General features: G+C 41.5%; 1 protein-coding gene across 8 annotated transcripts in view; it reads right to left on the reverse strand.

The window, feature by feature from the left end:
* Window positions 1–22048, reverse strand: part of EHBP1 (EH domain binding protein 1) — a 222703-nt gene that overhangs the window by 53035 nt on the left and 147620 nt on the right. For all 8 annotated transcript variants that reach the window (XM_026080724.1, XM_026080728.1, XM_026080727.1 and 5 more), the window contains 2 exons: window positions 19223–20137; window positions 17048–17191 (listed from right to left, as the gene is read on the reverse strand). In XM_026080724.1, coding sequence (XP_025936509.1) covers window positions 17048–17191; window positions 19223–20137 — 1059 coding nt within the window. The remainder of the gene's footprint in view (window positions 1–17047; window positions 17192–19222; window positions 20138–22048) is intronic.

Here is a 22048-nt window from a genome sequence, read left to right on the forward strand (position 1 = left end):
ATGCCTAATTTTGGAGAGCAATATTGGCACCTTCCCCACCCAACAAGACAGCAAAGGTTGCACACCTGCAGATGTTGGGAAGAGCTGCTCCTCAGCACTATTTTGCTTAAGCAGTCGTTAATAAAACAAGCCCAAAATACTAATTAGGTACATTTTCTCCATTTCCATGTAAATTGTTTGTTTGTAGCTATTTACTCATCATTGTTCTCGGCACAATAGCAAAAAATGCAAATGCAGGCATGCGAATGCAGCCCTGATGGGACTCTCCGTGGAGAACCATTAGCCCAGAGGTGTGCTGTAATTCAATCCTCCAGCAGCCAGATTTAGCCTCATTAACAGCTTGCATGGGCAGGTTACAACTCATAAAACCCTACAGTAAACACGGCATATGGACACAGCACAATATCCTGCCTCTGAGTGACAGAGCAGTGATTCCCTATCAGATCGCCACGATTTACTTTGCTGCTCAGGCCCTGGCGCTCGGAGGACGCCTGGGCCGTGCCAGCTCTCCGGCACCGCCGCTGTGGGTGCTTCCCCATCCTTTGGGTGCTTCCCCCACGGCGCGGGGCAACCGTTTTATCCAAACCTTGCTTGTTAAAGCACACATCCGAGAGGCAACCCAAAAGCTGCTCCAGCTACTGTGCACTCTAATAGATCAATTTAATTTAATTCACAGCCAGCCAACTGACACAGCAACCAATTTTCTTTCAACCCACGGTATTTGGTAACATTAATTACATTTACGTTTACATGCAATAAAATCGCTTGGATCTTTACTGTTTGCAATTCCTGGTGTACGCAAACTTGTGGCTTTGATTTAAATGACTTTTTAAAAGGAATGGGCAAAATTTATAGTGAGACTCCTGTGTGGTTTCACGCTGAACAGTTTCACCTGCTGGACCACAGAGAGCTTAAAAATAAGCCCAGTTACAATTTTGGGACAAATATACCCTAAACTGAGTAGCCTGATCCTCTCCCCTCCTCCTGCAAGCAAACTTGTCTCCTGAATTATTAGCAGAGTCATTAACATCCTGGGGATCTCCGAGCAAACACAGATTACTGCGCCTTGTGTTTGTGCTGATTAAGCCAATCATCACCGGGGGATAAGAGAAAAGCAGCATATTTATTGCTGAAATTCAATTCATGTATTTGAGCTGTTGATCGCCGGGCTTGGCAGAGCAAACCCGGGTGTAAGGAGCCACCAAGTTTAGATCACAAAAAGTCTGTAAGCTGCAGCGATTAAGTTTTGAGTTACGGTGCAATTACAAAAAAAAAAAAAAAAAAAAAAAAAAAAAAAAAAAAAAAAAAAAAAAAAAAAGCAAATCAACCCACTGGATTTTGGAAAGTCAAATGCTGAGAAGTTATACAGGCACCAACCCAGATATTCTCCCGTCTGGAGGAAAAAAAAAGAAAGGGAGAAGGACGGGTTCAAACACACAGAGGGAAGATCTGCAGCAAGGAAAGAAAGGACCGTGCAAGCCCCCGGAGAGCAATTTTTACAGAACAGCTCGGTCTCGAAGAGCAAACTAGGCAACTCTTTCCCCCCTCTGACATGCATCTGATGTGCCCGCGAGACATTAAAGTTTACTCTGCTATCTTCCCCTGATGACTTGGGAATGGTCTAAAAATCTGCCACATGGCTGCACAGCGAGTAAAACTTCCCCATTTAAGGACAAACTCTTCGAGAATAAGTAATGTAATTCCTTGTTTCCCTCCTATAAAAATGTATTGGTATGCAGTTTTTATATTTCACAGTTCACCGCCATCTCGGCAAGCTTTCTTCCACTGCTTCAATGGTGCTACTTTTAATTTTATCCTCCTTAGTCCTAGTAATTAAAGTGATCAGCAGTGGCATCCCAACGGCTTTGACGCAGCTACAACCCCCTAGCAGACTTCGGCTTTTATGGGGAGCGGGGAGAAAAAGGGCTGGAGTTTCACTGCACGGGAACAAGCAAGCCGAGCTCCTCCGCTCCTCAACTTTACCCAGTCGTCCTTTCAGCCAGCCGTTGCCTCTTCAGAAACAAATAAAAACGGTTGCCGTTAGGGGGTCCTTTTTGTACTCGCCGCCCGCATCAGCGACCGCCGTCGCTTTGGCCAAAGAAACGATGCTGCGGATCTGCGAAGGCGAATTAGGACGCGAATGCCCGGCCGGGCGCTTGGCGCGATCGAGCATTGCGCCGAGCCCCCAAATCGGCACCGGTGGAGGCTGCCGGGGCAGCCGGGGGGGCAAAAGCGGCCCCCGAGCCCCTCTCGTTACATGCTTACAGACTCTGCAACCCGCTCGCCACCACCCAGAAACTTTGCTGGGGATTTTTAGTCGCCCTTCAGCAGCGTTTTGGGAGGACGCAAGCTGAGAAGGGTGATGTTACCCTCTCCCTGTAAAAAAAAAATCTTGCATTTGAGGTTTAAAACTCTTTATGGTGGGGGGGGGGGGGAAGTTTAAAAAGAGTGATACCCCACACTGCCAAAATTAAGAAGGAACTGGGCGTCCCGGGGGGAGCAATTGGCCCAGCGAGGCGCCACGCGCGCAGCTCCGGGTTTCAGCGCTGCCCGTGGCGTGCCCCGCTCGTGCCGCAGACCTTGCCTGCCACCTCCTTCATCGCCGGGCAGCAAGGACGGCTCTGCTGTTAGCCGGCAGAAAGAAAAGGGATTCTGGCCTTGTCCAGAGGCAAGGATTACCAAAATGTACCTATTCACTCAGCACACAGCACAGAAGAAAAATGGGGGCAAAAAAAAAAGAAAAAAGAAAATAAAATTACAAGATCTTTTAAAGGTTTGGGCAGGCTGGGTTTTACTGTGACCTTGATCGGCTCTTGTTGGAGTAAATAGGATTTGGGACGAAACATTAAAAGTGTTTAGCAGATCTTTTCAGACCGTTTCAAACTTTTCTTGTGTTGGTTTATAATATAAGCAGACATGCTTGTAAATGGCCACACCTGCTCATTTCTCTGGGGATGGCCTGATCTCTGCCTTTGCTAACAAAGAAAGGACGGGGGAAAAATCAGCCTTTCTTGTTGCAAAACAGAGTGGAAAGTCAAAATCTTTCTCAAGTTTGTCCCATCTGGTCAGATTAAATCTCTGATCGCCCTAGGGACCACGTTTATGCTTGGGCTGTGCTTCCGTTCCAAAATAGCTCAAAATACACAGGTAGCGAGCAAAAATATGACCTGCTAAGCAGGATGCAGCCGCCATAAACAAAAGTGTCCTGGGTTTGGATTTTTGCACCTAGTTAGATATATTTAAGTAAGGAGTGATCAGCAGAGAAGAGAGAGACATCAACATCTCCGCTATTTTCCACCTTCTGCCTGGTGCCTGCATCAACTACTTCGGTCCCCATAAATCATACGTAGTTTGAAAATATTTTTCATGGAAGTATATCACAGAATGTATCAAACCACTTGTCACGCAAAAAGAAGCTATTGGCCTGCAATCTGGGCCACAGAGCACCTAATGAGACCAGACAGAATGAAGCCCAAGTAGCCTAAAGTCTAAAACTGGGGGAATCGCAAATAACGTCATCACAAAGCTGTCTCCTTCAGAAAAAAAAAAGACCCCAAACTCACAGTAAAATGGGGTTATGTGACTGCAAAATGGAAAATGACTCCTCAAACCTAGGTGGTATTTTTAATGACATGCTAGCCAGCAAAAAAAAAAAATTTTTTTTTTCAATCTCATTTATTTTGTCCTGGAAAACCTACAATTCATTTGGGGCAGTATTCACGGTGTGGAGAATGCTGGCTTTAGAAAAATAACCCACCGAAAATTTAATCCCTTGTGTCACTGTGAAATTGATAAATTCTTAGTTTACCAAAAGAAAAAAAATACATATATATGGAAAAAAAAGAATGGCTGACTAAGTAAGTATCACCTTGTGCTACATCCAAGGCCTCTTGCTGGTTGTCTGGCTGCTCTTTTGTAGGCAAAAAGGAGCTGAACGCTCTCTGGCTCCTTAGATCTGGCCCAACAAATGCACTGCCAGTCATGCACATGGATCCAGCTTAAAACCCAGTGTGAGCCTAAAAGAAGCTAGTCAAACTGGCACCTACTCATGCAGAAGGAGATAGATTTGTCATGACAGGCTGATTATTCAATGTAAAGAAACAGTTTAGCTTTTCTAATCTGGTACAAATACATCTTTCTCAGAGAAAAAAGTAAAAGGTCCAACAGTTCAAGTATTTAAAGTAAAGAAACCAACAAAAAATTGTAACGTCAAAGTGAACCATAGGTATTTGTGCAGGAGCGTTCTGCAAAACAGCCCTGCAGTTCTATTCAGATAAATAAGATTTAACCCATTTAACCCTTTAGGCGCTTCCCCTCGGTGTGCTGATGGAGGCGAGCGTTTCTCTTTCCCACTGCGCTCGGCGCTATGGCAAGTTTTAAGAACTGACTAAAACACCTAATTGCAAATACACTTTCAGTTTTCCCCCTCTCCTCGGCTGCCCGCGCCGATGCTAAAGGCGCCCCGGTCTCCCGGAGGCGCCCGGTGCGCCAGCATTGCCTACCAATAAAGCTGCCGATCGCGAGCCCTCAGAAGGCAGACCTAAACCAAAAGCGACAACAAAGGCCTCCGCTAACTTCGTCCCGGGAATCTGCTTGGCTTATGCAAGTTTGCGCTCTCCCTCCTCTGCACAGTGTAATTAAGGGCAGCAATCACCTAAGGCATCAGGATGCGGGGGCTCGTTACGCCTGTCCCCGCGACTGCGGCTGCTGGGGGCATGACGCACCAGCCAGGGCTCAAGCGCGCAGGCTGCAAAATGTGCTGCAACAGTGCCATCGTCCAGCCAGGGCATAATGTCAACAGCCTAAAGATGGTATTTTCGGTGTCTTTCAATAACCTAGTTCCCGAGAGAAGAAGCTGCTTACTCATTGCAGAAGTCAACATTTGTCGAGCTCCACTTAAGGGATTTGTTCTTGTGTAAACTTGACTTTATAATTAAAAAAAAAAAAAGAAAAAGAAAAAAGAAAGTTGCGTTATGAAACAAAGAGTTTTGGCAAGTAGCTGTGGAGCAGCATCTCGCCGAACGCCGCGGCGGGCGGCCTCCTCCCGGCCGGGGCCGCGGCGGGCGGAGGGGGAGGACGTGCCCTCTGCAGGAATGCTCCCGCTCCCCCCGCAGCCCGGCCACGCGCCGGGGGGGCTCGCAAAGTTCTCCCCCCCCACCCCCCGCTCTTAATTTCAGGGGGAGGGCGGAGGGATCACAGCCTGCCTCCGTGTGATCAGACTGCAAAGAAACAAGTGCAAAGCATATGCCTTCCCGGATCCTATTTTGCTGTTTTTCTTTTTCTTTTCTTTTTTTTTTTTTGAAAATGTCCTGCAAACTGCTGGCAGCTTGTTTTTAATGGAAAATACCAATCGCCTAGGATCTATACCTAGCCTTTTGCCAATAATGAGAAAACTTCACCTTCTGTCCCCAGCAATTCTTAGGAAATCTTTTGCTGTTATTCCTACAAATCCAATTACAGATTGTTGAGTAGCTAGTGGAGTAAGCTTATTGAGGAGTGTCACATCACTAAGTCGTGCGTATGTGTTTCAGTTTGTAATGTGGTCTGAGCCGCTGTAGAGGTGTCAACTTAAAATGCAAGTAAGTAGCAGAACAGGGCTAATCCCAGCCACTACTCCCCTGCAGCCAAATTGTAGCGCAATGAATGACAGTGGAAATGCAAAGATGCCACTGTGCTTATCACACACAGCCAGATGGTGGACCTGGATCAATGCACACATGCCACGATCAATGCATTTGATAAAGAATTAAGAAGAAAACTGTACATGTTATCAAAGAACTTGTACATGGCATAATTATGATTCTGCATGTGCTTACTGATGATATTGGAGACTCAGAGGCAGGTGATAATGAAACTGATAGGAAGAAATAGCTTAAAGGCTACAGCATATGGCCTCAGCACTAAGAAATCTTGTCAAATAGTTCAGAAAGCTTTTTTAACTGTTATTACAGGCTGCTCATAGTGCGAGCTGGTGGCAACATTTTAATTTTTTTTTTTAATCTGAAATGTCAAAAAGTTACAAAAGCTGTACTTTTTAGAATGGCTCAGAAAATAATTAAGACACTATTGTGTTTTAAACACACACACACAAAAACTGCAGGCAGAGTCAGCATTCACAATTTTTGCTGTTGTGGTTTTTTTGTTCTTAATATATAATTACGTGTTCCCTGAGTGGATGGTTTGAGAATTTGAGGGAGCTTGCGATCGTTTAAGGAATGTATCTGGGTAACGATTTGCAGCTTCTTTAGATACAATTTTCGCTGTTACTTCTAATCAAAGGTATAGTATTTGCCTGTCACCATCTGTACTCTGCCAGCTGCATTAGAGCTACCTTGGATAAGAAAAAAGGTAATTAAAGATATGTGGAAAATGGTATAAAGTCATAAAAAAGCATATACATTTCTAATGTATAAAAGGTACCTAAAATACAAATTCTCATGCTCCAGTTGATAGATGAGCTGTCTAATCAACGCCTGGACGTAACTTAAGTGCTCTCATTAGTGTGAAGACCTTCAGGCTAAATAAGACTAAATCCCTTAAAAATTGCTTCTGCAATAGAAAAATCCCCCTCACCATTTTCCTCTGCCTAAATCATATCAATTAAAAAGAGAGAGAGGGAGAGAGGGAGAGGGAGGCATTTTCACATGACTTTGTTTTAGCTGACACTCAAAAAACTACCTCCCGAATCCAATTGAAAGTGTTGCAGCAAAAAAAGTTCATTAGCAATCAGAGAAACAAAAAAAACCACCACCAAACCCACGCAGAGTTTAGTTTCTCTTTCACTTTATGCTTGGCACAATACAGCGCCGAGGCGCCTGACGCCCGCTGAATCCTCCACCTCGACCTTTTCCAGCCCCAAATACCCGAATCGCCAGCGCCCGCCGCAGCTCTGCAGGCGCTTTGGCCAAGCGCGGCGTGAAAAGCAGGGGCCGCGTGTTTTCACCGAGTTCATCCAAAGTAGGCCGAGGTGGGGGCAGAGGGGGGAAGCGTGAACCCGGAATTCCAATTTGTCCTGACAAACCGTTGGGTATTAAAGCCGAAAGGGCCCGGAGAGCGCCCACAGGCCTGATGGCTTGATTAGCTCTCGCGGTGCGGCGCGGCACGGCGCGATGGAGGGAGCCGTCTCCCGCTCAGCGCGGCGCTTTGATCTCCGCGCCGCTCGATTCGGGAGCGCCGAGCAATGAGACTCGCGCGAAACACCCCGACGGTTAGGCCCAAGCTCGCCGCAGCCAGCTCTCTGCCTCGCTTTCCCCCCTCTTGGGCTGCCCTCTGCCGAACGCCCCACTTCAAAGGGCTCGCATCGGCGCTCGCCGCCGTCGGGGCAGGTCAGGCACGCCGAAGCACAAAGAGCCTCCGCGGCCGGAATCAAACACAGCCCAATTAAACTAATCATAACGTCCCAGTGAACACGAGGAAGCTCACCTGGTATTTCTGGGCTTCCCGTGCGAATTCCCAACTCTGCTCGGTACTTGGTACTATAATTACCCTGACCAAAATGCTGTGAAATTACTGCTCTGATCTACTAATGGCTGCAAAAAATCGAGCCGTCGTGGTTTCATGCCAAGGGGCCGTAGCAAGGTGGCGCAATGCTTTCTGACAGAGACGACAACTTCTGAAAAACTCAAAAGGGAAAATTAACGGGATGTGGTTTATGTTGCCAAGGCCTGTTCATTAATTACCAATTTAATCGCTGCTGGAGGCATGACATTACAGCAATCTGGCTGGAAGTTCTAATAGATTATGAAGACCACCTAAGACGAGTGACCAAGAAATGTACAAAACAATTAATACTGTTTCGCTGCTATCAAAGACACTCAGATTATTTTACATCAAGTGAAGCAAAAGAATTAGTAGCTTCACAGTGCCACCACTAGGAACTGTAAATACAATGGCACACAATTAGTAATGCACATGTGACTCTTCGTTCAAGGCATATATCCTTGGGAAAGCCAGAACATGATAAGGAGAACAAAAGAAACATTTTTAACTGAAATGAATAAAGATTTTAACTCTACCCTTGTGCATGCTGAGCAATAACAGACTAGGCAATGCAAAATACAGCTCTAAGTAATGGCGATATCATCCTGGGATTCACAACAGCGTGCGCTGAACATCCATACAGAAAGTGGCCACAGTTATTAACTGCAATATAAAAAGAGCGTTCGAGATGCGAGCAGGTCTCGGGCTCGCTCCGCACGCAAAAGCAGAGCTCTGAAATACTGAGCCCTTTTTTGCTGATATTTACAATCAGATAGAAAGTACTCAAGTTTTTGAACTAGTGTCATTCAGATGACCTTAAAATTCAGTTAATAAATTGACAGTATATTTTATGTGACTCTGCATGTTAACGTTATGGCTGCAGACTCCGCAGCAACCTTAAATTTACCTCCATATAACAAGCAACTGCATATTTATATTTAGGCCAGATGCTTGACTGGTGTAAACAGATACAGATAATGGAAATAATAGCAATAAAATGCAGCTGAGAATCTCAAGCATTTAGATTTAAAACTTGAACTGCGTAACATTTGTCTTGCGTTACCAAAGGTTACACTTTATCCATAAAGCCCTTCCTGGTACAAAAGTGACAGTGCATACTAATTCTACTGGGAAATGAGTTTCCCTTGTACTAATTGATTTGTTTTCCCAGCTACAACAGGGAGTTGTATACCCTGATATTTTTGCGTAGTGAAATATCACAACTACACAGTAAGAAAGTGCTCAAACATATCAAATACGAAGTCAAAAGATGTAGGACTTTCTTGGAAAGTGACAGATTATCTTTTATTTTTCACGTATCAAATAACGTGAAATAAAGCAACTTGTTTGTTTTCGCCATCAAGGAAACGAGATGGGGCTACTTCAACCTTAGCATGTCGTTATAAAGAAATAAATATCAGTTCAACTGTTTTTTGAAGTGTTCAGTCAGCAGGCCTAACCTTCATTTAAAGAAAAGTATGTGGTTAAAACAGCTACAAAACTTGGAATGCTCATGAAATGTAAATACTATACAGCATAGTCTTATCAGCTTAAACCATATTTAACCACTTTATAGTGGCATACATACAAGACATATAAATGAACAAGGGGGAATAAGTTACCAAAGCTCAGGGATTACCAAAATAATGTTCAATCTTTTTTACCAATTAGATGGTAACTGCTTCTTTGTAATCTCAAGAAGATCTCATGATCATATCTAAATCTGGTCACAATTATCAGCATGACAGACTAGTCTTTTCTCAATCAATATTTTCCAATTAATATTAAAAGACCAAGGTTGCCATCTGCAAAGTCTTACACCTCAATAAATATGTGGTGGATGTCTAATTAATACAGATCAGCTTTTCTCTCTTAGTTTTCTTATAAAAATAATTTAGGAGTAACTTGGTGGTGTTTCCTTAAATGAACGAATATTGCCACCTCAATCAATCACATTTATTTTCCAACTAGGAAGGCTGCAAAAACTTCCACTGATGACCTAGATGCCTTTCCTAACGCAGTGTAACTAGTTTCGAGTGTAAATAAAAATTACTCAGTAAGAATATCTGATACTCACTTTCAAGAATCTGTTAAAAATATCTGGAGCAAACAATAGTTGCACTGGTCCATTAGGTTCAAGGCATCTTTCAGTCAAATTAAAAGGTCTGATTTCTGTTGTCTACTGTGAATTTGCATTCTGCATCACCCCCGTATGTGTTGTTTACAGTATACTTTTTGGTCACATATTAGAGCAGGATAGTTAGGAGCCTATTTGCTCTGAAGGGCAGGGAGATTATTGCAGGATGTGGCCAATAAATGGAACTGTCTAATAAAGCTTTTTCTGAGCATTTAAAATCATGTTTTATGTTCATTTTATTACTGATGGAACATCCTATCTCTGTGCAAATGTATGCAATCAAAATTAAAGTATACAAATTCATCTAATTTCAGATTTTCATCGGTTTCTGAAGGTTTTCTAAAAAGACTTCCATTTCCACTGGTCCACGGCATATGCAAAAAAAGTTATCATTTTGTACTCAAATATTTATGAAAATGAAAAGTAATAGGCAAAACAGATTGATACCTGAAGTAGAAAGAGCTTATTAAATATGAATTAGATACAGCTGCAACAAGTCCTTTGAGCAAGCGAGTAACAAAAAGCAATATTCCGAGCAGAAAGAAACAACCTTTTAGCATAACACTTTCCTCCTATCTCCTCTACTGGATGCAGACAGTGTTTGCCTGTTTGGAGGTAACAGCTTTTTGGTGAGCTACTTCCTATCTGCAAATTCTACTACAAAAGCTGAATATAGTCCCCACTGCTCTTTTAAACATATTTTTTATATTTAAGCAGCTATAACTGTCATTTCACTTGAATAAATACTAAATAATGGTAGCAAGGATAACAAGTATCTCCCTGTATAGTAAGTAGGCTAGCAACAGTTGCATTTAAGCACAGCAGAAGTATAACAACTGCTCTCTGAAAGCACCCCTTCAGTTTATATTCATCTGGTTTAAATATTTTATAAATTGAGTCCCTCACAGTTTTTAGCACAGTCATCCTCACAATGCTGCTATGAAAGAAGAATTACCATTTTCCTATTTTACAAGAGGCAAAAAATGTGGAGTGATTCCCTTGGGGTGTCATAGTAGTCAAGCCCTGCGTCCCAACACCTATGCTAGATCCTAAATATCCAAAATCTTTGGCCAAACCCCTATGAAGGGCCCAGTCCTGCACCTAAATTCACTGAGGAGGAATCCTCGGCTCTTGCAAAACCCTAATAACTTCAGGGAAGATCTGTGGCCTGTGTTAGAAAGAATATCACCCCCCTTTCCAGCTAAGCATTATTTTTGATGAATTCCGTGCTATAGGGCACTCTTTGCTAAAGCTGTCTACTTCACAAAAAACAAGTAATTTTAAGTCAGGTACACATGATTTAGGAGATACCAGAAGTTAAGAGTGCTGGGCACAGTCTTAATTTTCATCTCTCTGCGTATTCATTGGAATAGAGCCTTGTCATGGCGCGACCATATATTTTTACTATATCCCTATGTCTAGAACTGATAGTTCTGACTCAATGGTGTTCAACACTCTGGTTATTTTCCGTGTTTCACTGGCCCACCAATTTGTTGCACAATTCTTTACTACACAATATTCAAATCCTGCTCTGTAGGCAGAATTATTAATTTCTTCAAGGGCTTTTCTACTGTGCTCATCACTATAGCATTTAAGTGCCTCAAAAGCATTAATCACATTCCCTTCTCACAGCACCCTGTGGTGGTGTTATTACCCTGCTCTTCAGATGAGAAACGAGATGGAGAGATCCAGCTAAAAGGATCTAACACTGGGTGCTCGCTCAGGGAAGCCTATTATCTGCTTTTTTCAGTGTCCTAAGCTTTAAGCAGTCCTTTCCATGTCTAAAGCACAGCTCCCATTGACTTCCCTCACAAACTGTACTGGGATGCTCAGTACACCTGCAAGTCCAACCTTCACCTCCAGAAAGGAAGGATATGCAATTAATGACCACCTGGAGAAAGTTTGGTTCAAATAACTTAGTAGCCCTGGTCGGGAACTCGGAGGCAAAGGCAGCACTACGTTTAATTCTTCCAAGCGCCTTAATCATGACCTCATCCTTCTGCTCCTTGCAATCCCTGCTTCATTCACTGGACACCTTCCAGTTTCTGCAACCAAAAGGACAGAGTTCCTGCGGACAAACAGCCTGCTACATCACCTCAATCCTCTGAGTTAAATGAGGCACAATTGCTCTGGGGAAAATAGTATGTGATCACATAATTAAAGACTGCATCATAATGCATATACACAAAGGAGGTTAATTAAAGTTGCCTGTGCATTTCTTAACTCCTAATTCCATTCTCTGTAATCACACCGGCTTCATAACCATAGCCATTTGAGTTTACAGAGTAAACGACGGCTGCAGGAAATTTCCATTCTTTATGCGGACCAGTCATTAAAGGAGAATAAGACAAATATTTTGCCACTGGCCTTCACAGATATTTGCTGACAACGGAGTTAGGCTGAAATTCAAGAATTATGGATTCCGCTCCAGATTCAGTAAGGGAAAGGTCCCTAGTGGAAAAAGATCTTTTAGCCCTGCTCTTCCTGAATATTTCCTATTTTGGTCCTGGTCCCCTCTAGCTTGCCACTTTACCAGTTAGGTTGCACAGACCAGCTCCAGTCTCCTCACCTTTCCAACACCTCATCCCAATCAAGCCCCAGCTGCTAGCGACCATCACTACAGATTGATGTTTTACACTATAACTGCAGGGAGCAGTTATACCAATCCGAGCACTGTAATATTAATCACGAGAAAAGGTGAGTTAAATAAAAATGAGGAAACCAATAAAAAGGCTCTACGGGTTGAAAGTTAAGCGACTGCAGCTGTTATGCCAGACTGGAAATAACAGAAATGTCTTGCAAAAGTACCCCTGCATCAAGTGCACCTACATCAAGAACAGCAGCAGGAAGGTAGAGCTGTCTGTAAATCTATCTGGAAGAAGGAGATCTGCAAGGTGAACAGGTAAGTCTGTCAGTATGTTCACAGAGCTCTTAAGTTCACTTTCTAGCCTCCAAAATGCTGCATTAATTTTAAGGCCATACCTATGATTCCCCCCAAACCATGAGCACGTTTTCAAGGCGTTTCTGATCAATGCAGCCTCTTCTTAGGCTCAATACCTGCATACAGGCTTACACACTACAGCTTGAAGATCTCATGGTTCTCAGAAGCACTAAAGGAGCAGATTTAGCAGTGAAAACTGTCTCCAGAAAAAAATGAGAGAAAAGAAATTGGGTTAAAAAGATAGGATTTGAGGAAGCAGGCAGAGATTGATAGGACTAAATCAGGTGAAACGAACAGTGATGGAAGATGATGGGGCAGAAGGCACAGAGAGAAGACATCTAAGACAAGAAAGAGTAAAGAAAGCAGATTTCAGGAAAAAAAGAAGAGGAAAAGGAGTTGAAATGCATAGGACAAATTGCTGAAATGAACAGTATGAGAGAGAGCAAAGCACAAGGAGACACAAACTAAAGAAGGGGAAGAGGGTACAGCCTGGGAGGTAATGCGAAGTATGAGATTCAGAGGAATAGCTTAAAAGCTATAAGAGCAAATTCAGTGTCTTAATCTTCTGTTCCCACAATTTCACCAATTTCTGAGTAAAGCAAGTGAAAATAGTGATATGGGCCTACCCTCAGAGTACAAACATGAGAAGACTAAAAGACACAGCAGCAAGGAAGAAAACTCAAGGAAATGGGGTAAACGGCCAAGAGAAAGGACACATCAAGGGAAAACGGCCAGTACTTCATGAAACACCATTTAGGAGCCAATAAAGAGACGACAGAGATTTAAGAAAATAAAAATAAAAATGAAAAGCAAGCCAGAAGCATAAGACTACTGAAACAAATCACGCAGTCTTGACTCCACCACAGGAAAGGTAAGGCTTAGGCTGAAGAAGGTCGAACATATTCTCTCTGCGCTCAGAGGGGAAACTGCAACACTAATGTCTTTTAAAAAAGATTGCTACCAAAACAAATCAGATGAGCACACACCAAATGATGACAGTGCAAGAAACCCATATTTATGATGAGGGAATGGACTTGGAAATTTCCTCCCTTTTCTTGACTCCAAGCAGCAATACAACCCCATGCACCATATATAGTTCTCACTTGTTTACTAGGAAAAGAGCCATTCATAGTTCTCCTATGGTGAGTGTAAAGAAGTACAGCAAAGCCTATGAAACAAGATTTTTCAAAAGTGACTAATGACTTTGCAGGCTTAGCTGGATTGACTGATTTTTAGAGCATACTCTTTCTGAAAGTCTAGGTTGCATTATGCTGTTTTCACGAAAGTATCCATAAACGTGCAACTGCAAGTTTCAAGAGTTACTTTTGAAAGTACTGACCTTGGAGAATCTCTTTGAAGTATTCTTGTTTAAAACCAGATCTTCCTATTTTAAGGCTTTTCTCTTGAATTCCCCTCAACCCATCCCAAAAAACAGCCCATTCCAACTCCCAGCACAAAGTGTGGAAAGATTCTCATTAGCATCAGTGTGATTTGGACAACACACTGAACATTATTCCACACAGGTGGGACAGACACCTACACTCTGCTAATATAAACTAGAAAAAGATGCTTGAGTCAAAGTTCTTACTATTAACCCTGAATAGAAGTAGTCTCTACTATTTTTCAAGATGCAGATAAGCAATAGCCTGTAGTAAATTGGCATAACTACATTAAATTAAAAAGTCTCCTCTCTATGACCATGAATTATGTTAAAGAAAAATGATGCTCCTCAAACAGAAATCAACAGCTGATCATAGAAATATGTATCTGACGTTCTAAGTATTTTGATGTATATATTCACATCCTCGTTCAGAGCACCCATGCATATGGATAGGCATATAACCTGTCAGTTTTATATAATGCATAAACCATAAAAACAATATAACATAGCAATCTCCATTATAAACGCTTCCCTTCGCAATACATATGTCTCACTGAAATACATTAGGAGAGTGTTGAGCTTGGGAAGTCAAGCACTCAAAAGTTAGGAAATGTCAGTATTAGGTTAGCTATAAAATCCCGCATTAGTTCTCATTGTGTGTATTTCATATGGTCTTTAATTGCATAATCCATACAATTTTTTTCCTTCGGGACGCTTGTTTCATTCAGTGGCTATGACTGACAATGCTCAGTGAATGAACAACTATTCAATATTTCACTTCACCCTCATCATTCACTATTCAAACTTTTCTCTGAACACAGAATTATTAATTTGTCCTGGGGCACTCTGTACTGTTGTATCTAAGAGCTTCCAAACCACATCTCCACAACACCCTTATGAGGTAGGGAGCTATTGTTATCCCCATTTTACAGGCAACTGAGGTCAAGAATGCCCTTGCTCAGATGCCCAATATCTGTTTTTTTCCAGACAGCTCAGGATTTCAGAGAGGCCTGGACAACTTGTTCACAGCATCACTCTCATTGCCTTGGCTACAGCTGGGTGCGTTCCAAACTTCCAAAAATCAGCCCCCAAGAATCCCAGGGTGGAAGTCAGAAAACAAGGAATCTGCCACCTCGAATATGTTGGGCTCAAGTTACCTTCCCAACATCATGAAGAACTGATGATACAGGCAGCAAGAGACTTTGGTTCTGCAAAATCACAGGCAGCTGTCATACCTACAAAACTGCCCTTCCCTTTCCTGCAATCCTCCATCTAATTCACCTTTCTGCTTTTGCAAGAAATGAAACCAGGTCCCATGGGCAAGACGGCCTCCTGAACTACACAGCCCTGTCTCTCGCCCTGAAAACTCTGTCCCTATCTCTTATCCTTCAGCTGGTTCTCATGGCCTGGACACATTTTTGTCTAAGTTCACACTGTAGTCTACCTCCTTGCCATCTACCTGGGGCACCTCTCCTCCGTATTCCAGTGGGGTAGTTTCTTCTCTTCTTCCTGTTTGGATATCATCAGCAGGACTAGTGTGAGCCCAAGAGAGAAAGCTTTGCTTTCCAGTACTATGATGTGTATTCAAATGGGCCCTGATCATTAGCGGAGCAACTGTAAAAGAAAGTCTTGCTGTGTTGTGTCCACTTAGACACATTTTTCTGATATTTACTAACTATTCTGAACTTTGAGGCTCTCTAATGAGCTTGTGCTATTGGTGCAACCTGGATTGTTTTGAACAGATTCTTCCAGGGGTTTGAACCTTCTTCCCATAAGATTTTTTTTAACATGGATAAAACAGTGCTTCATCCAAACTAACTCTGAGAAAGTTGAACAGGTTTTTTTCTTAAGTCCAAAACAAAAGAAATTACCCTTAGGCAGAGAGCCAACATGGAAAATTTCAGCTCAAACAATTAAATAACAGCAAAGTTATAAAAACTTTGAAAATAGAGGCTTGCAACAAAAAATGCTGGGCAGTTCCAACAGTTGTTCCTATCTGAGTTCCCTATAGCATCCCTCCTATAATGGAGTTCGGCATATGAAAAACTGTTTAAATAAACGAATCAACCAAAACTTCCAAAGCAAAATTTATACTAACTTATAGTTATCTAGGAAAAAGTTAAATACAAAATAATCACATCGTTGTCATAATTTTATCATTATGCAAATAAGGCATGTATGCATATATACCTATATTTTTAAGAAAAATGAAGAGAAATGCTTGCCAGTTTGTGGCAGGAAATATTTCCTAAGAAAAGGTATGTACGCCATAGATCCAAGACAGTTTAGAGAATGAAATGAGATATACAATCACTCTCTTCCTTTTCTGACTGTGTGATCTCATTTACGTAAAAAGCAGAATCTCTCCCTCAGGACTAACCTCTGAAAGACGCTTTCTCTGTATCATTATTTTTCAGTTACATTTACATTCTTAGCTGACACTACAGTCTCCAGCGCACAATAGTTAGAATCACAAAACCTGCATTGCGAAGGTTTGCATAAAAATTGATTAGCTTTCATCTCCAGAGAATATGCATCCTTCCAGATCACCACTGAGGCCACTGGAGGTGCAACCATAGCTTCTTGGGCATTGGAGCTTGTTGCCCAGCTCCACTTTCCCATCTCACCAGCATAATCCACTTTCATGATAAAAAGGAACTGTTCCACCAACTCTTTTACAAGACTGTCACAAGCAGCCTCATTCACTGCAGTAACACTTATGAAGTAGCGAGTAGTTTACATCACAGGCTTGGGGAATGCATTTACATTAACTGAAAAAAAGAGAGGTAATCAAAAATAGCATAAATTACTCCACTGCCATTTAACAAGTAACTTTTGTTTTTCCTCCCATTAGAAACAGCAGTGCCAATCAAAGAAGGTGCTCTCAGACCTCTGCCTCCAGTGACGTCTAAGGCACCTTTCTACTGGCTGTAACAGCAAGAGAATCAATCAGGCTTTAAAAGCGAACTAAGGGTACATGACACATTGGAGCACTGAGACATTCAGCATAGGAAAAAAATATTCTGCAGGGACATGCTCTCCACCAAAATGTAAGCATGTACAATGAATTTTAACTATGTAAAGTGCCACATTGGCCAATATTTCTTACATCATTCAGCTGCTTATTGCGGGCCGGGGTGACCGTATTGGTTAGCTGTTTATTCCCCGCCTTTAAAGCTGCATCTCTTCTTGCTTGCTCAAGCAGAACTCTTGCTCGTTCTTTAAGTTCTTCCTGTCTTGACAACATTCGTTGCTTAAAAATAAAGAAATATAATTAACAGCAAGGTAGCCCCTGGGTACTTAACATTTATACAGTAGTTAATAGCCAGGAGCCTTCCTTTATAATAAAGGTCAGGAGTCACAGGGATTACAGTTTCATGAGGTGACAGAGCCTTCTATAGAAATGAAAAGTAAAGATGATCAAAATATAAAATTAAAGAAAAGTCATAGGCCTTTATAATGTAAATAGAGTGCCCTCCCCTCCCCTTAAAACTTAATTTCTATCAACATTTAATGCCTTTAAACTGCCACTGTGGAAAAAAAATAATTGGCTTCATGGAAGCTAACTATGTTAAAAGTGCTATGTGTTTACTTATTTACTTTAATATGTATGCAAATATAATGCTTCGTTGGCTACTTAAATGGGTATCTCTCATTTATAACTTAAATTGAACACAAAGAGGTTGGATACAAGGTAAAAAAAAACAAACAGCAATAGTATCTTCTGTTTCATTTATGCATATCCACAGGAAAGTCCCTACTTCACACATATGACTGATTACCGTTCAGAGTAGAAATAACGGAAGGGGGATATCTGCAAAGGCAAAAGGAGCTGAGATGATACTCCCAAGTATTTTTGTACACTGCTGACTTCTTAGTCAAGTTCAGCTATGAAGACTCTGGGAAAACGCGTCTCCAGGCCTTTCCATGAGCTAGAACTGAGGCAGATGTTGCAGGCTCTGCTCCTGCAACAGCTATGGGGAAAAGTGAAATCGTTGACTCTAGTTGACCACTGAGGTTAAGTTTGAGGTTCATATTTGAGATTTTATTACTTCGTACAAACCCACAGAAGATTAACAAGTGAGAAAAGTCTTTAAAGCCATCTCTTCCTTCTTCTTGGCATACTACACTCTTGCACATGAAAATCGCAGTAGAAAAGACTGTCTCTCTCTGTCTCTCCCTGTTGTATTTTTCTGTGTTGGCCAAACTGTTCCTTTCTCATCCAGTGCCCAGAGAAGATGATGACGAAAAACTTCATGAGACTTCACTGATTAAAGGAGAGAAATTAGCTGACTATGGAGCTAATATTTTGTCTACTACCATCCACCTATGGACTGTCTCTCTTACAATAAAATGAATCCTCATGTTGCTTACTTGGGGGAAAAAAATGTAAAAATGTTTGAACCAATCCACAATACTGAAAGATTGTCTACATTTTTTTCTTATCAGAACTAATGGCACAAAGCCAAACAAAACCAAAACTAAAGAAAGTTCTTTAGGGGGATAAACTTATGAGTCTGGTTTGACATTTTTTGTAAACAGGGCTGATAACATTTTTTACATATTTTTGTGATGATACTATTCACTGATAATGCTCGGCATTTATACAATATTCAGCTTTCATCCTCTCCATAAATCTGCAAGGTAGGTGGGCATATACTTTTTATCTTTACAGATCAGAAAACTGATATTACAGTTAAGTAACATGCTTGAGGCTGCTCAATCAACAGCACAACTTAGTATTCAGGAGTTTCTACCTCACCATGGTGGGCTGTGTTCACAAGGCCACGTGGTCTCTCAGATAAGATTCGGAAATATGAGCGGTATATTCCAAGGCATTCAGAACATTATATTTTTTTGAATATGGATCAGTGAATTAATAACACTTTTTCATTTACTGCTTCAGCACGCAATATTCAGGAAAAAGATGCTGGGGGTTCCACAGTCAGTGGCCAAAGCCTTGAAGCCACCTTCTTTGAGCTGCTTGAGAATACAACAACTTTACTTACTTGAATTGGAGACAGGTTGGAAAAATTTACTGTAGGACAAATCCTATAAAGGACTGCTATGAATTCTTTTTTCATGCAATGGCTCTTTTTTCAGCATCATATATTAGTCTAAATATTTCTGCTACTAAAGCTGTATGGTTTGTCCAACAATAAGAATATACCACCTACCCTGCCATTTATACTGCAGGTACGGTGTAAATCACAATCATGGAGAAAGAACCTGACCGGAAACTCCACACCAACCCATATGCACACAGAAAGTTGAAGTTTCTTACCTGGGCTGTTTTTGCAGTTTGATCTGCATGATTTAAAGCTGTTCTGGCATCAGGGTCAGAATCAGATTCTGCTTGCCTCAGAGAAGCACGCTTTTTCCTTGCCAGATCTGCATCATTATTATAGGAATATCCCAGTTTAGAAGTAGGAGACAAACTCGGCTTTTTGCCAGGCGAACCGGGATCTGCTTTTGCGCTCTCGGTGGATCTTGGATGTCCCAGCTTTTCTTGCTCTGAGAAACCAGTGGGACTGTCTGAACTCTGGTGCCTTTTCTTGTCACCATCTTCACAAGCAACTGTGGGAGATGCATCCTCCTTTTGATCGCCGACATGTGGAAAGTCACTCAAGTCTAAAGTGTCAGCTTTCAGCAATTTCTTCTTTCCCAACACAGGCTGCAGTTGTGTTGTGTCTGCATTACCGCCTTTCCCAAGCTCCTCCGATGCAGAAGTCCTTCCAGAGCTGTGCTGGGATTTTTGCGGATCTGGGTCGCTCCGAGTCCTGCGAGAAGAAGGGGAGGCTGTACTCGGGCTTAAATGGTCATCAGGGGTCTGATGCTCGCTCTCAGATTCTCCAACGCCGCTGTCATTTACAAATACGGAGTCGTCCTGAGAAGCAAAGTCCGCCAGCCCACTGTCCGGCTGCTGCAACTGGGGCTCCCGGTTCAGGTCATTCAGCTCCGCATAGAATTTTTCCTGATCGACAGAGCTGTTGGTGTCCGTTTCATAGTTACCCACTTTATATGTGCTTTTACTGCTGTTCTCCTCTATTTGAACCACGTTCAATTCTTGGCCGCAGAAATGAGCCCTTATTTGATAGAGATAGGTCATAACAGTCAGTTTGTCAGGTATCGCTAGTAAAACCATGTCAGAAGGTTCCAGCAGTCGCGATATGCCTAAGCTGGCAAACCCATCATATGCCTTTAAAAATAGACAAAAGAAAGATTACAGCACAGTAGTTTTTTTACATATTATAAAAGATCACGAAACACAAGCAGAAGTTTTAGTTAAAATAAACATAGCCAACATCACAGGAACAGGTATGGGCTTGGATCTGTTACTTCTTATTCTTTTGGTAAATTTTGGTATGATAGTTACTATTTTTTGTTGCACAACCCAATGTCTCTGAACTCATAGATTTTTCCTGATGGATTCTAGATATCTTCCAGGATAGCTTCATAGGAATGCAAATCAAGAGAATATGACCAGTAAAGGCATGCAAATGGCACTGTTTTAAGCATTTTTAACATACTAGCATAGTATAATAAAATCTTTTGTTACTCAAAATATAGCCACTATCATGAGTAAAAAGATGGGCATGAAAGTGCAACCTAAAAACCCTTCTGTTTGCATTAAGAAAACCTACTAATATCTTAAATGGTTCTCACTCAAGTAGCAGGAAACAAGCAAATAAAAAAGTGTAAGAGTTGGAACAAAAGAAAAAGCAGCTAAGGATGGGTTTTTAAGATAAGGAACAAAGATATAAGAAACATGACACTAATCCATCTTGGGTTTTATCACTGGTGATCAACCTTCTCCTTTCTACTGGTCATGTAATTGCAGTGATTTGTGTTGATGAAAAAGTATGTCCAGATAGCCAAAAAGAACAACACCCTAGATTACTTGATACAAGACAAAAATCACACCAATTCAGCAAAAAAATGCATTTTTAAAACATCTGTTCTTGCTAAATTTATAGAAAAGGGAGAGTGAATTTAAGTCTCACTTTACTTTTTTTTTTCTAAAAGCTAAGCAGTTTGAAAGCCTCTCAGTATGTGAGGCCACATTGTATTATTTCTGCTAGCCCTTTAAGAGAGTGGGTTTGGTGCATCAGGTTTTTCTAGTTTTGAAGAATTAAAGCTGTTTCTCAATTTACAATTAATTATTACTATCCTGGATTAACCCTGGAAGACAATATTGTGTTTCAAGGAAGCCTTTAAAAAGGCCTCCTGTTAGGTTTAAAGCACTCAGACATCTCCTCCCCCAGTAATTTTGCATCTCCTTTTTATCCTCTTCTGAAGGATTCTAAAATCTTAACAGTCATTCCTACAGTATTTTGAACAAAAACAGCAAAAGGATGCTGACTTTAAAACATGGAAAAGAACCTGTTCTTTTGCAAGGAAACAATAAAATGTACCACTGACTTCAGGTCTGTCCCAGTTTTACACGGTTTCTGCAATTTATATCGTTTCAGAAGGGTGGAAGAAAGAAAAGAGAAATTAATTATGGTATGATATCCTCTTCGTTTTCAAAGCATTACCTTTCATAATAGTAAATCTTCAACGCTTAGTTAGAATGGGGGTCTAGCGTGGTCTGCTCGTGGCAGGCCGGGTTATTTTAGCTGCTTTGAGAACAGGAGGTGCTCTCACGCTCCTTACCATGTCCTGGAGTCCTTCCAGAGTCACGGGCCAAAGAGTTTCCCTTTAAGTCAGTTTCCAACTCTACTTTCTCCCTTACTTCTTACCACTGAAATTTATCTTCTCAAAATTTGGTATGCTTCCCCTCGTGCTCAGATATAACTGGTCAAAGCATTTTTGGTTAAGCAATTCTTACATCTATATAACAAAGGATTCAGAGAGTTTATCTATACATACTAATTATTTGAATAATTTATTTCTAAGCCCTTCTGGCTCTCCCTGTGCAAAATTATTTGGCCTAAAATCTCCTTTTTTTTTCTTTTTTTTTTTTGCTGGTCTTTGGTGGAGAAGCATCTTTTGGAAAGGTCAGTTATGAGAGATTGCTATGCCATTTATAAAAGTGGAGCTGTGCTTACACAGAGAAGGAGTAAACGGGGAAAATACGCATGGTATGCTTGGTGATACACAGCTCCAG

The sequence above is a fragment of the Apteryx rowi genome, unplaced genomic scaffold, assembly GCF_003343035.1.
Source record: "Apteryx rowi isolate R43461 unplaced genomic scaffold, aptRow1 scaffold_53, whole genome shotgun sequence".
In the NCBI taxonomy this organism is placed as follows: domain Eukaryota; kingdom Metazoa; phylum Chordata; class Aves; order Apterygiformes; family Apterygidae; genus Apteryx; species Apteryx rowi.